This window comes from Lutra lutra, chromosome 4 (genome assembly GCF_902655055.1).
Source record: "Lutra lutra chromosome 4, mLutLut1.2, whole genome shotgun sequence".
Lineage (NCBI taxonomy): Eukaryota > Metazoa > Chordata > Mammalia > Carnivora > Mustelidae > Lutra > Lutra lutra.
Genome location: NC_062281.1, coordinates 40955639 through 40970866, shown reverse-complemented (window position 1 = coordinate 40970866; position 15228 = coordinate 40955639). Strand labels below are relative to the sequence as shown.

Below are 15228 nucleotides of genomic sequence, written 5' to 3'. Positions count from 1 at the left end.
GATTGAATACTTTTGGGGTGCCGATGACCAGGAGGTGAGCCATGGTAGCTGGGTCCTGTCCTATGCTTCAGAGACACAGCAAGAATTTAGGATCATGCAGGAATAGATACCACACATGGAAGTCTGAGATGGGTTTGGATTTGTCAAGTAGTTCTTTTGTTAAATAGCAACTAGGCCAACTCACTGTTAAATCTTAGTGTTTAAATCTCCTGTCTCTCTCACTGTCATTAAAGGTAAACCCAGGGGCGCCTGGGTGGCTCAGTGGGTTAAGCCTCTGCCTTCAGCTTAGGTCAGGGTCTTGGGGTCCTGGGATCAAGTTCCGCATCTGGCTCTCTGCTCAGCAGGGAGCCTGCTTCCCCCTTGCTCTCTGCCTGCCTCTTTGCTTACTTGTGATCTCTCTCTCTGTCAAATAAATAAATAAGATCTTATAAAAAAAAAAAAAAAAAGATAAAGCCAGATGCCATCAAATCATTCTCCCCAAGCTCATTTTGCCACATTTGAGAAGTTTTCTTTTACGATAAATGCTTTGGCATAGGTCTTGGAAGTTCGTTCAGCCAAAGTGGGGCAAGGAGAACGTTTGTCTCAAGTTCAGAGTAGAAATACTGAGGTGCTTCGTGTTCATTCTGCTTGCAGAGATTGTCAAACTTGGACATAGTGCATGGCCCACATGGCAAAAGCTCGAACATCAGATATGAAAACACCCAAATCTCCTAAGTCCCCTTCACAGCAGCCCACCCTCTCCTTAAGAGGCACTTGGCAGGGGCGCCTGGGTGGCTCAGTGGGTTAAGCCGCTGCCTTCGGCTCAGGTCATGATCTCAGGGTCCTGGGATCGAGCCCCGTGTCGGGCTCTCTGCTCGGCAGGGAGCCTGCTTCCTCCTCTCTCTCTGCCTGCCTCTCTGCCTGCTTGTGATCTCTCTCTGTCAAATAAATAAATAAAATCTTTAAAAAAAAAAAAAAAAAGAGGCACTTGGCAGTAAGACTGTGGAATCTGTCTCTCTTGTCCAGTCGTCACTTAACCCAGAAGAGACTACCTTCCTGCAGCTTGCTGTCCCCAAGTCCTTCTCAGTCTGTTGGTGCTGGCTCTCTCCTTGATGGAGACTCAGGAGACAGGAGGGCAGGGACGTGGACAGACTTATGGTTGATTTGTTCTTATTTACTTGCTAAGAATGGTTTTTATTTCATTTCCCTGAGTGGGCTTGGAGCTCCAGTTCTTCCTCAGGTCCCCAAGCCTTACTTAGTTCTGCCTTCTTTGTCACCCCTCTCATGGAAACCTGCCAGCTTTCCCCTTTCTTTCCCCTTTAGCCCATATAAATCCCATTAGAAAATGTCTCCTGATACTGCTGATTCAGTTGTCTTGGTTCTGTTTCCTTTATGTACATCATGTTCTTTCTCTCCCATTAACAGAAGACCTGGATGTCCTTGTTCCCTGACACCAGCTCTGTTAAGTGATGGCCCACAGCGGCTGTGTGCTGGGGTTCAACCAGCCCTGGGGGGGCTGATGAGGACCTCTGATGAGGTCCAGTTACCAGAGATATCACGTTTCTCTTTCCTACTTCCTATTTGAATCATATTTCTCCTTGGATTTCAGTAAGCATCTTCTATATCCTTTCTTATATTTACATCTGCTGTCTTAGCTCCCTAATACGATTATAAGCTTGTTGGAGGGGAAAATGAATCCTCTATTTCTTTGGGGTCTTCTGTAGGAAATAGGTTCCTGGGTGACCTCAGATGTTTATTTGGTTTAAATGCTGCCTGACCTGAGAGGGATTGCATGCTACCAATTGCTACCTGGTGTTTAGCATTTTAGCTAGAAATCTGTTACCAAGGGTCATTCAATGAGTCTTATGATAATAATCTTCAGATTTTTAGCCTCAGATTTTTGTAGAGAAGCTAGCAGTTTTCTTAGTCTCCCTGAATCCAGAAACCGAGACTTATCTGGTCAGCCACGACTGCTTCCCGAGCCCTTGGCCCTGGCATCCTGTTTAATTCAGTTCATCTATTCGAAAGTCCAGGTGTGTGTTCACGTTGAATAGACCTGGTCTATCTTCACCAGGTCTCACTGGGCCTTCCCAGCTCTCAGAGCTGTTCTCCTCTCCCCAGGCCCAGGCCTTGGCTCAGCAATCCCCTTATCCTTTGGGGCAGAATGCTCCCAAACCTTTACTCCACTTCCCTCCCATCTGTCTTCCACACTGCTGCCCTCATGACCTTCTAAGACAAAGTTGTGACCCCATCTTTCCCTGCATACAGTCTGTCACTGCATCCGCATCACCTGTAGGGGTTGCTGGCTAGACTCTGAGGTCTTTCATTGTGGGGGATTCTGCTTCTCTAGCCTTGCCCCCCCGACACCTGCACACAGGGCACACAACAGGCCCAGTTGGCTCACCAACCCCACACCCAGTGCCAGGCTGGTGGTTCTCTGCTCCTGGAGAGCACCTCTTGGAGACTTCTCTCTAACCACGAGCCCATGGCATCGTCCACAGTCACCTGGATGATGAGCCCCTTCCTGGACCTTTCTCGGTTGTTTGAGGAAGACATGTTTATATACTTCCAAATATCTTTTATTCTTCTATGCCTCTTATTGGCATTATAATATTTGTTACTATATTGATTTCTTGAGGCCAAATACCTTAATCATCCCAAGATACACACCCAGTAAATGCTAAATGCATCAGATACCAGAAATCATTTATCCAATAAAAACTTTAAAAAACCACTCTTCTCCTTTAGTTGACAGATCTAAGTTACAGTTCTTGACAATGACTGTAACTTACTGTAAAATGGAATGAATGTAGCCTTTAAAGACAATACCAAAGCTAGTCAACATCGATCCACTTTGTAACCTGGGACTAGGTTTTCCATTGGGACAGAGGATCCTTATCAGGGACCTTATCAACGTGACCCTACCTGTGTGTCTCAATTTCAAGGACTCCTATTAAAGGGATGGGAAGGAGAAGATTAGGGGAGGGAGGACAACCCCTTGGTACCTTAGGAGTCTTGGTAAAAGGTTCCTGTCTGCCTGGCCCTGAGGAGGAAGCCTTGTCAAGGGGGCATGTGGACATGTGAGCAAGTGCGTGGAGTTTGCTTCAGTTTCCTGCAGTTGGCCTCCCCCACTGCCTGTAGTCAGACACTCAACTGACACAGAATCTGAGTCCAGAATTTTTTCCGGGTGCAGTTTTTTTAGTTCAGGACTTTCCTTCCACTTTCCTGCTTTTAGAACATTCTCTGTTCTCTGGACAGTTAGTTCCTTATACTGGTTGGAACAACATTCGACAGAAGGAGTTGAACTGTTAGACTATTTGACTGGCCATCCCCACTGGGACCAGAAAGCCACTGTCGGTGCCCTCCGTGGGCTCAGGCTGTGGTTCACCCTCACGTGACCTCTGAGTCGCTGGGCCTGCTCAGCCATAGCATCTCGCTCATTCCGGCGCCCACCGTATTGAGAAAGCCTGCTGTGTGCCAAGGATTGTGCTGGGCGCCAGAGGTAGCTCAGAGGAATGAGATGGGACCTGTGCCCTCTGGAGCTTAAATTACAATTTTATTGTTATCTGTCCATTCAGTATTTTCACTATGTGTAGTCACGGCTACCCCCACACACTTCCCGAGCACCTCCTAAATTTGGCAGAGAGGGAAAAGGACTTTGCCTGCCCCCCCCACCCCACCCCCAGCTAGTCTGTCTGTATCATTTTGTTAAATGTAGCAGTCTTGACCTAGAGCCAGTGTTCCAGAAGCCTTGGCTCCTCTTTCCACTCAGCCTCTTATTTATGTGTAACTGTGGGCCAGAGAAAGCCAAGAGCTTTATCTCCCTCATCCTTCATGGCAAGATAATCCTCCTCCACAGAACTGTGGGGCAGTTAAAATAAAATGCCAGCTGCGGAAGTTACTTGGCAAATTCAGAGCACCAGAAGAGGAGACATTTGTGGCCATGGCTGCAGTAGACCTTGGGAGGAAGTCAGGTCTGTGGTCAAGGTTGTCAGAGCTGGGCGAGCTGGTGGGGTGGGGTGCGGGCAGGAGCATTGATGCATTTCATTCTCTCTGTGCATCCACCTCTTGTAAGGGACCTGTCTAGCTGTGGCGGGAACACCCGTGCCACTCCCAAGCCGCATGTGGGGCTGGGCGCTGATGGTGCTCACGTTCCTTATGCTCACCTGCTCGCCGTCCCATCTTTGATCATAGAAGTCTGATCTTGACTGTGTATTTTCCATTTAAGAACACTGCTGTCTGTCTTTGATAGACCTCCCCCACCCCCCAATTAGATAAAAAAACTACCAACTTTCAGACCCCACTGCTGCTTTTTTTCAGGTTTAGTCAGCCTTTTTTTTCCCTACTGAAACTAAGCCATCTGTTTGATCCTTTCTAATAAAATTGGTCAGTATTTTTACAAAATTGCAGTTTCCTTGGTTTTATGTCTTTTTTAAATAGCTGACCTTAAGTTTTTTATACATTTAATGTTGAGGTATATTTTCAAGCATTTTTGACTAGTGAGTGAATCTTAAATAGAGACTGGTTTGCTATTGCCCTTGGTTTAAGTCAAGTTTTAATTAACTGTTTTGAAAAGAGTTATGTATCACATTGCTTGAAAGCCAAGATATACCTAAGGGTATGGGGAGAAAAGGTATGGGGAGAGAAGTCTCACTGCCGCTCGCCCCCCCCCCCCTCCGCTTTAGAGGAAACCAGTGTTGGCACTTCTTGGGTAGATTTCCAGAAACACAGTGTGCATACACATGCCTACTTTTTTGAGCAGAATATTTGCTTCCTATGCGCACTGTTCTACAACTTGCTTTATCTCACCATGTCTCTTATTCTGTAGCAGTCAACTTAAAAAGATCTTCTTCGTTCTTTTTCTGGTTGCCTAGTATTCCATTATGAATAAATAAACTCTGTAATTTATTTCATCAGTTCCCATTCAGTGGACATTGATTTAGCTTGTTTCCGCTAATACATATAATGCCCCAGTGCACAACTTTGTACCCATGCGATTTTCTGTAAATGAGGGTATATTTGTGGCATAAGTTCCCATTCGTGGAATTGCTGAGTCACAGGGTATGTGCATTCATAAAGTTAATATGTTGCCAAATTGCCCTACATTAAGGTGGTTACAATTTATGTTGCCCCTGGCAATGTGAGAGACTACCTGTTTGTATTTTTCTTCATATCCTTTCCAGCTCAGTCATTCAATTTTTACCTTTGTCATAGGCACATTTAAAAAATGATCTCCCGGTGTTGTTTTAATTTGTCTCTTACCACGGGTGAAAGTGAGCATCTTTTCACTTGCCTGAGAGCCACTGGATTTCCTGCTCTGAACTGTCTCTTCATATCCTTCAACCATTTTTCTTTTTTTTTTTTTCTTTGTCCATTTGTTGTTCTGTTAATTGATTTTGCGATGAGTGCTTTGTGTATTTGGGAAGTTTATCACTTGTCCTTTACTGATTTCTTTGTTGTGCAGATTAACCAGCTTTTTTTCCTTAGTGATTTCTGGATTGTGTCATACTGTAGGAAGGTCCCTACTCTGGAATTTGTGTGTTTTGGTTTTGGTTCTTTAATTCATTCATTGTTTCTTCCAGAACAGTTCTGGGTCTTTGTTTTAGGGTTTGGGGTTTGGGGTTTTTTTTGTTGCTGTTGTTGTTACTGGTTGTTTTTTGTTTTTTTTTTTTTTTTTTACTTTTATTCTTTGAATCATCCAGAATATATTTTAATATAAAGGATGAGTTATAGAATCAACCTTTTCCCAGGCAACAGTTAATTTATTTCAGCCTTGCTTTTATTTTATTTGTAACATACAGGTGTGTGCCCTGTCAAACTCTCTTATACCTGTACATCTAACATGAGTCAGATAGATTTAGAATGACATAATTTTTTTAGGAGACAGCTTGGCATAGGGAAAGCTCGTCATCTTCAGAGCCTAAGAGACCTGGTTTCAAATGGGAACTCTGCAACCTCTTAGGTATGTAGGCTTGGGCAAATTAAAATTATGTAACCTTTCTGAGCCTTTGTTGCCTCATTTGTAAAATATGGTTGATAGTACCCCATTTCATAGATGGGTTGTGACAGTTAGAGATGATGTTTAGAAACTGCCTGTCCTGTGCCTGGTACACAGTAAATACTTGATAATGGAGAGCTGTTATTATTGTCATTATTGTTACCAATATGGATAGTGTGATACTGGCTTGAATGAGGACATTGTGTCCGTCCAGTCCCTGTGTGTAGCCATTCTTCAATAAAAGTGCCTCCTGGAAATTGGATATAGGGCTTCCCTGCCTAAGCCAAATGCCATGGCAGGTGCCCTAGTAAATGATTGGGCCAGCATTTTCAGGGCCGTGTTCATAACCTCTGGGCAGATGTTTGATTGTTGGAGTGTACATTAAAATATGATTGCACTTTGCTGCAAGAGGAAGTTCGTCTGATCGTGTAGTTTGGTTTTATAGGCAGATCTATGAAGTTAACTGTGAAGCATTGTTTCCTCACCATTAGTGTTAGTGCTCTTGAGCCAGATGATGATTTAAAAAATGGGATCTGTATGCTTTCTTACCTCGGAACCTTGTGTTAAGTCCTGTTATAAATCTGGAAATTACTTAATTGGGTGCAGTTACCTGAACAGAAGTTGTTATCTAAGTTAACTTCTCATTTGAAGCCCAATACCTGAGGACCTAGTCTTTAACTGGGTAATTGATTACTGTGTCATTCCACACCTCTTCATGTATGCCAATGCTCAAGATTTTTTAATATGTTAACTTGATTTTCCTGTAAGGTTTTTTTTTTTTTAACCTCTTTCTTTTCCTCTAGTAATGTTTAATCTTGATTTAATATCTGTCTTTTGAAAGACCTTTCGCTGCAGTCCTTGCACACATAAAAACTCAACATCCAAAAATCAATTTTAAAATTATTGCTACTAGTCTCATTATGTCTGAATATCTCCTTCCGTTCTGTTCTCCTGTTTTCTGTCTTCTGATCCTGCACCTTTTTAAACTGAAATGCTGGACTTCCCTCTCTCAAGCTTCTTAATAATTATCAATAATTCAGAAAATGTTACTGTCTGAGACTTCTGTTTTCCCTCTTTTGCTTGCTTCTCTTGAGTCCCAAGGATGTTACTAGACTTTCCTCTTTTTTTTTTTTTTTTTTTAATATAAACTGTCAGAAGCTAATTTTTCTCTGCCATCAGTGTTAAGAAAATTTCCATTTGGGAAATTTTACATGGTTTTATACAACAGATTTTCTTCCTAATCAGTAATCAGTCCACAAATATCCATTGAGGGCTTATTGTGTGCCAGCCTTTGAGGATATCTTGAGTGAATAATGCCCTACCTTCAGGACTTTATTTTCTATATTTATTTTGTTTTGGCAGGAGGGCGGGGGAGAAGGCAGGGTGGAGAGAGAGTCCTAAGCAAGTCCATGCCCAACATGGAACCAATGTGGGGCTCGATCTCACAACCCTGAGATCATGACCTGGGCTGAAATCAAGAGTTGGATACTAAACCGAGTGAGCCACCCACGTGCTTCAGGAGAGTACCTTCTATATTGAAGACAGACAACGTATCAACTAACAAATGAGATCATTTCAATTATTAAGGTTATAAAGGAGATAAATAGAGCACTATATTAGAAGTGATCAGGCACAGAGGGAGCAAACTCATCCCCTTTCTTTATAGTTCTTTTGCTTCTGGTCTGACTATAAATCTTGTATTCTGTTTTCTCATGATATTTTTTTTAGTACTGTTTTCTGGTGCTTTCTTATTACCCAACATTTCGTCCTTTTCATTCATCCCTTAGATGACCAACTGCCCATTTTTAAGAACTAATAGATAATCACATTGCATTGTGCTTTTCTTCCTTATAATCTTATGCTTTCTTTCTGACTTCTAAAAATTTCTTTGCCACGGTGTACATGATAAAGGTTATCTTTAGTCATTCTTGAAATCAAAAGACATTTCTCTAACATAAACCTTACTTTTTGACATCCTGTGTGTGTGTATAAATTATACATATATATATTATATATGTATAAATTATATATATATATATAATTTTTTTGAAGAAGAATAAGAAGAGTGATTTTCAAATGTTTGTCTTAGTGGAATGTGTGTCAGTATGTAAGGATGCCAACTGCATTTCTCCTAAGACTGGATTTTACTATAAGATTGTTATTTTAGGAAAGGACAGTGAGGAGTAAGTAGCGTGTGTAAAGACTTTGCTTGCAAAATGAAGTTAACAGTCTTTGGTTTTTAGAACATGGAACTCTTATGCCTTCTGGATTGACTGTTTAGGTCTGAAAATGAATACTCGGTGTTTTCTTTTCTGTTTTCAGGGATGACTCTGTCCCAGAGGACAACATCTGGAGGGGGATCCTCTCTGTCATTTTCTTCTTCCTAATCATCAGTGTGTTAGCTTTTCCCAATGGTAAGTGATGTCACGCTTTACCACATTTCTTCTGTGCATTGTGCCCTTTTGGTGTTTTTTGAGAGGCCTGCCATCTAGAAGATGAAACCAGGAGATGGGAATAAAAACCTAATCTGTGGTGGTTGGGCTCTGCCGAACCAGGCTCTGCCACTGGCTAACTCTGTGGCCCTGGGGAAGACCCCCAGCTTCTTCCCGAGTACTTGAGCCTCTCTCTTCTGTAAATGGAGATTGTCAGGTAGGTGCTCTTGAAAGGGTTAACTAAGTTACTACATGTTAAATTCTCTGAGTAGTGACTGACAGACTGTAAGCTCTCCATAAGTGTCAGCTGTTCTTACTGTTGCTATCTTTACTGTATCAGCTGAGTCATAAAATACTCAATTATTATTTAGTCCTTTTTGCTAAGGACAGGGTCAATGCTGTAATGAATATTACTTAAATAATGTGTTGTCCCAGGTAATCTTTAATCATGGTGAACTTTGCTGATAATGCATTTGGGATATGAATTTTCATGATCAGGTATAAAAAAAGACCATTACTACTGTGAATTTTACCCCCGTCATGATTATAGTGTGAGGAAATGTCTTTTGTTTTTTTTGTGTATTTTGGGGTTTTTTGTTTGTTTTTTAAAGATTTTATTTATTTATTTGACAGACAGAGATCACAAGTAGGCAGAGAGGCAGGCAGAGAGAGAGGGGGAAGCAGGCTCCCTGCTGAGCAGAGAGCCCCATGCGGGGCTTGATCCCAGGACCCTGAGATCATGACCTGAGCCGAAGGCAGAGGCTTTAACCCACTGAGCCAACCAGGCGCCCCTGTTTGTTTATTTTTTAAAGGGGGATACTTGGGTGGCTCAGTCACTTAAGGGTCTGCCTTCAGTTCAGGTCATGATCCCAGGGTCCTGGTATCGAGCCCCAGGTCGGGTTCTCTGCTCAGCAGGGGGCCTGCTTTCCCCTCTCCCTCTGTCAGTCCCCCTGCTTCTGCTCGCTTTCTCTTGCTCTCTCTTGCTCTCTCTGTTAAATAAAATAAAATCTTTAAAAAAAAAAAAAAAGCTACCTTACTTAAGATTCATTCCTTTCCTCTGGATTGTCCCTTACTTTGTTTTTTCTTAATCCTCTTCAGTAACTTCTCCCTAGAATATTCTGTACTTATTCCCTATAACCATTTTTAAATGCTGCTTTTTTTTAATATCCTGTTCTTTTACTCTTAAGATATTTTGAAATTGTTCAGTCTTACCTACGCATTATGCTCCATGGGCCCTCCTTGGATTTAAACTTCACACTTGAGGGTGTGTTTCTTCTCTTGTCCTCCCATTTATTCAATAGAATGTAATGTGTAATACAAGAAGCCCATTGTGAATGTTACTCATTGCTACTTGGAAATCTACCATGGTGACAAAGTTCTAATACCAATTCCAAGTTCTGTGTGTTGTGGGGGGGCAGGTAGCAGCAGGGATGGGGTGTTACCCCATCAATAAGCAATTTTTAGACACCAGTTGACAGCCCTCTAGTTCAACTCAGTTCTGACACTGTCTACCCAGAATTAGCATCAGATCCCACAGGTTAAGGGCTCATAGAGGCCACTGTAGTTGCCATTTGCAAGTCTGAGGTTTTCACCTGCGCTTCTGACCAAATGGTTATAAACCAGAGGTTCCCATGACCCCTCCTTGGGCTCGACTGATTTGCTAACATGGCTCACTGTATGCAGGAAATGCGTTTACTTACTAGCTGACGGTACCATTTTATTACAAAGGGTACTCATCAACAGATGAGAGATGAGTATAGGATAAGGTATGTGGGAAGGGTCTAGGAGCTTCCATGCACTCTCCACAGTGTGTCACTCTTCTGGTGTCAGAAAAGTGTTCAGCGACCCAGGAACTCTCCTAAACCCCCTCCTTTTGGGTTTTTTTGGAAGCCCCATTTACATAGGCATAATCGATCCATCATTGGCCATTGGGAATTGAACTCAACCTCCAGCCTCTCACCCTTCCCTGGAGGTCTTAGGGTTGGGATTGAAAGTTCCAACTCTGTAATCATTTGTTTGGCTCCACTGGCAACCAGCCCCATCCTTAGGCACTTTGCTAAGTTCTCATTAACATGGCAAAAAATATTCATTATTCTCATCACTTGAAATTGCAAGGGCTTTAGGAGCTCTGTGCCAGAAAAGGGCACAAAGACCAAATCTATAGTTCTTATTGTAAATCACAGTAGGACACGTGGCACGGCCTTCAGTATTTCCAAGATGATGGCAATGGCATTCTGTTCTGTATTTTTGCTTAATCCAATGCAGCGCTAAGTGCTTTTTGCTGGGAGCGTAACAGTCCAACCAGTAAAAAGCATGACCGAATCCTTACGAGAATGAATTGCTGTAGATAACCAAGTTCTTTGACAGCTGAGTTTAACTCTCCAACCACTCAAGCTTCTAGATTAAATGTTTAGTGGAAACCTTTCAAGATGTGAAAATCTGCTCTCAGTCAGTGCAGGCTGCTGTTGCAGAATACAGGTACTGAGGGTTTAAACAGCACAAGATTCATCCTGTGGCAGAATTCCTCTCCAGCTGGGAACCTATGAAACCAAACATGTGTTTACGAAGTCCGGTAGCGGGACAGGCACAGGATACACACTCCCATCCCAAAAGGGAGAAATGGGAAAGAAGGGAGGGTGACAAGTCCCAAACAAGTTCAAAACCAGGAAGGCAAACTCGGTGAGACTTTAAGGGTCAAGAATAACCAATCCTGGGAGCACCTGACTGGCTCAGTTGGTAGAGCATGTGACTTGATCTCCATGTCATGAGTTCCAGCCCCATGTGGGAAGTAGTGTCAACTTTAAAAAAAAAAAAAAAAAGAAGAAGAAGAATCAGAGCTCTTTGACTCAATGCTCTGCCTTCCAGATCTACTGGGGTAGTAATAGTCTGCTTCCATAGCTCTGCCCAGCTAGGATTTGGCCTGCTTGCATGGCTCTGCTGGGTGTTGTCTTGCATTTTGAAACTCAGATGGAGATATTCTCCCCACTTTTCATCCCCTCGGTGGCCCATGCACTCTAAGGCCTTGGTGGAAATGACAGCCCAGATAATCTCCCAATCACATTTAAGGTCCTTCATCCTGTGTCTTAAAGAACAGTAAATGTTCATAGCCAAGTAGCTCTATGGTCCTGTAGGGTCCAAGAAGTCCAACAGAAGTCTTCACTGTAGTGGTTAGGATTATCATATCATGAATTTTGTCAGGGGACACAAACATCCGGCCTGTTGCACTGCATACCTTACGCAGATCTGACAAACATAGTTTGGTCTTTCCGTGATGATTGAGATTTCTGGAAATGCACAATTATGATGTAAGTATGAGTATGATGACTCAATGTCCAAGGTATGGCTAGGTCCTGGAATGAAGGGGTACTGCTATAGAATTTTCTAGGAAAAGTTCCTGATGGCAAAGAGCTTTTTTGGCTAATTGCCAACGTACTTTTCCCTCTGTCTTCCAACACACAGAACCTCAGAATTTGGAATTTTTGGTTAAGAGGAGAGCTTGGATATTACGCAGCCCATCGATTCTTTCAACGGTCCTGCATTGTAGGACAGCTAAGTGGCTGCTTGCTGCATAAAACATTCTATACACACGAACCACCCAAGTCTGTAGGTGGTCCCCTAAGCTCTGGAACCTGGCCTTTTCCTCTAAACATGGCATAAAAATACAGCCCAAAGCAAAGAGACACTGAGCCCGGAAGGAGGGTGAGCAGGTGACCATTAAGTGGTGGTGACAGGGCACCTAGGTGGCTCAGTCGTTGAGCATTTGCCTTCAGCTCAGGTCATGATCCTAGAGTCCCAGAATCCAGTCACACGTCGGGCTACCAGCTCTGCGGGGAGTCTACTTCTCCCTCTCACCTTCTCCCCCTCATGCTTTCTCTCATTCTCTCTCTCTCAAATAAACAAAATCTTTAAAGTGGTGGAGACAACCACTCCTCCTTTAGCCATCCTGCTGTTCCTATCCTGTGAGAGCCCGCTGCTTACTCCAATGTCCTCAGGCAGTGGCATGACCATTACTGCTCCGTGCCCTTTATTCTTACTTCTTATCTAGTCCATACCTATCCTGTTAGCTTTTTTTTTTTTTAAACATCAGTCAAGGCATGCTAGGTGCTCAGGGAACTGGTCAGTCCAGAGGGCTCGGGTCTGTTCTGCAAGTCTTAAGCTGTTCTTGGCTACATGTTCACTGTTGCTGAGTTCTCACAGGTAGCTTCTCCAAGACGCTGAAGATTTCTTTTCTGCCTTTGTTTTTTTTTTTTTTTCTTTCTTTTTTTTTTTTTTCTCTTTTTAAACTTGCCTTTTCTTTTTCCAGTACCATTTTTGAAGGCTGAGGATTCTCAAAGATAAGTCACTCAATAGTTCGCCTGCTTGGTTTACGGCTGCAAGAGCTGAGACGCTCGGCCCTCACTGAGCCCTGAGAGGTCACCTGGCCACTCGATGTCAGCCTGGTGAGAGGGCCTCGTCTCCTTTAGTCTGTCTTGTTCTGGTTAATTCTCTTACTAGGTCCACTGGGATGTGTTTTTATCTCTGTCATCCTATATGTTTTTGTCTCCTTTTTCTTCCATTCCTCTCTATCAGTGTCTGGCTTTTCTTTTTTTGCAGGAATATCATCTTAGGGTCTTAGTTGGTCTGTACCGCGCCGGTGATTGTGTCCATGATCCTCCATTGCCCACGTGTCACCTGTGACCAGAGGGTCTAGCAGGAAGGAGGGAGCCTTCCTTCTCTCTCTCAATCTCTCTCTCTCTCTTTTTTTTTAAGATTTTTAAAATTTATTTGTCAGAGAGAGAGAGCACAAGCATGGGAAGTGGAAGACAGAGGGAGAAACAAACTCCCTGCTGAGCAGAGAGGCCAATTCAGGACTCGATCCCAGGACCCTGGGATCATGACCTGAGCTGAAGGCAGACGCTTAACTAACTGAGCCACCCAGGTGTGCCTCCTTCTCTCTCTTTTATCTCGTCTCTTCCCCCCACATCCTTCCCCTGCCATCTCGTGTGTGCTTGCACTCACACCACTCCCCTGTAGGCAGAACATGCTAGAAAGAAGGTTTTTCAGTAGATACAGAAAAGGACAATAGCAGTTCAGTATTCTATGTAGGGAAAGAATAGACTGTTAGGACAGCACCTAGTGAGAGGGATTCTCTTGAAGCCGTGTATGCATAGCAAATACACTGTGTCTGCCTTGTTTTCTCAAGTTTTCTTTGTCCACTCTTTACATAAGATCAGTAAAACTAAGTTTTCCACAGTGAAGAATGTTCTTATTGAATATTTTAAATATTATTATTCATGTTTATTACTTATTATATTAATAATTATTATTAATATTATTAATGTTACTATTATTGAATATTATTATTGAATATTTTTAAGTTAGGGGTGGCTTTAGAAGGTGCTAGTGTGGATGATGGGGGCGCTGGCCAGGCCCTTGGGAAAGGGTACTCCCAAGCTATGTGGGGGTCCTTTCCCAGAGCCAGCACTCAGACTTTAGGCCTTCCCAGGAGGCCCCGATGCTTCTCTCAGCAAAGTGTACATACCTCTTCTTGTTCCAGTCTTGTCAACTTGCTTTCTCTTCTCCCCCACCCTTGGCACAGTCTCAGATTAAGTAATGAAAATGGACAGGAGAAACAGAGCACAACGTTAGCCTTCTCCTTGGAAGGCAGTTTTGGGGGAGTGCCTGCAGTGGATGGCATGCCCAGAATGGCTCTGTTTTGGCAACTTCGAATGTGTTTCTCCTTGACCTAGCAAAGGCTACCCTGCATGTTTGAGTGCACGCCTAGCTTTGATTGTGTCCCTATGTCTTGTCTGTGTGAGCTCATCTATGCTAGGTGGTAGACTCAGTCTTCTCCTTCAGGAAGCTGGCGGGGGGCAGTGGGGGATGGGGGAGCATGATGTTTTTTGTAGTCTAAATAACCAAGGAATCCCTTAACTTTCTCCATAGGGTTTTATAACGGGATGCTTTTGGCCACAAGTAAGAGGAAACCCATTTCAAAATGGCTTGAAGCATAAAGGGAATGTTTGCTTTCCCACATGTCAGGAAGTTCTGAGATCCAGTGGTTCCACGGTTGGCTAATTGAGCCACTTGGTGACATGCAAAGACCCAAGCTCCTTACCTTATTCTGCTGTACCATCCTCAGCCCGTGGGTGCTGTTTTGGCTTCCCTGAGGACCCCAGGAGAGCCGCTGCAGTGTGGATAGACAGCCTCAGGCAGCATCCAGCGCAGGAGGAGGGCGCTTCTTCTCTTTCTCTTTAAGGGAGAAGAAACCCTTTCTAGAAACCCTCCAGCACACTTGTCCTCAATTCTCTTTGACTCGAATTGAGCCCTGTGCCTCTCCTCCATCCAGACCTGAGACAGGAACCTATAGTGCCCTAAGGAGGAGGCACATGATAGATCTGCCCTGACCAGAAGAAGGAAAGAAAAAGGATGGCTTCGTGGGCTTAGATTTTTACCACTGTGTTATCTGGGAGAGGATTGGACTCTCAAACAGAATTTCATCCCCAGGGTAAGCGACTGGGGTAGGTGCTAGAATTGTTTCCTTCGGACCTGTGAGCAGACATGGAGGGAGAGACCCCAGGGTAAGGCCAGGGACAGAGGACCTGATAATCTACACCGCGCTACTTCTTTCTTCTTCTCTCTCATTCTCTATCACTTACCTTACATTTTTTTTTTTTTTTAAGATTTTATTTATTTGACAGAGAGAGAAATAGACCACATGCAGGGGGAGAGTCAGGCAGAGGGAGAGGGAGAAGCAGGCTCTCATTGAGCAGGGAACCCAATATAGGGCTCTGTCCCAGCACCATGGGATCATGACCTGAGCCGAAGGCAGATGCTTAA

General features: G+C 43.5%; 1 protein-coding gene across 1 annotated transcript in view; it reads left to right on the top strand.

Annotated features, from left to right (window-relative positions):
• Nucleotides 1-15228, top strand: part of PTDSS1 (phosphatidylserine synthase 1) — a 64680-nt gene that overhangs the window by 3362 nt on the left and 46090 nt on the right. Inside the window, exon 2 of the mRNA XM_047724470.1 lies at nt 8300-8391. Within this exon, the coding sequence (XP_047580426.1) occupies nt 8300-8391 (92 nt within the window). The remainder of the gene's footprint in view (nt 1-8299; nt 8392-15228) is intronic.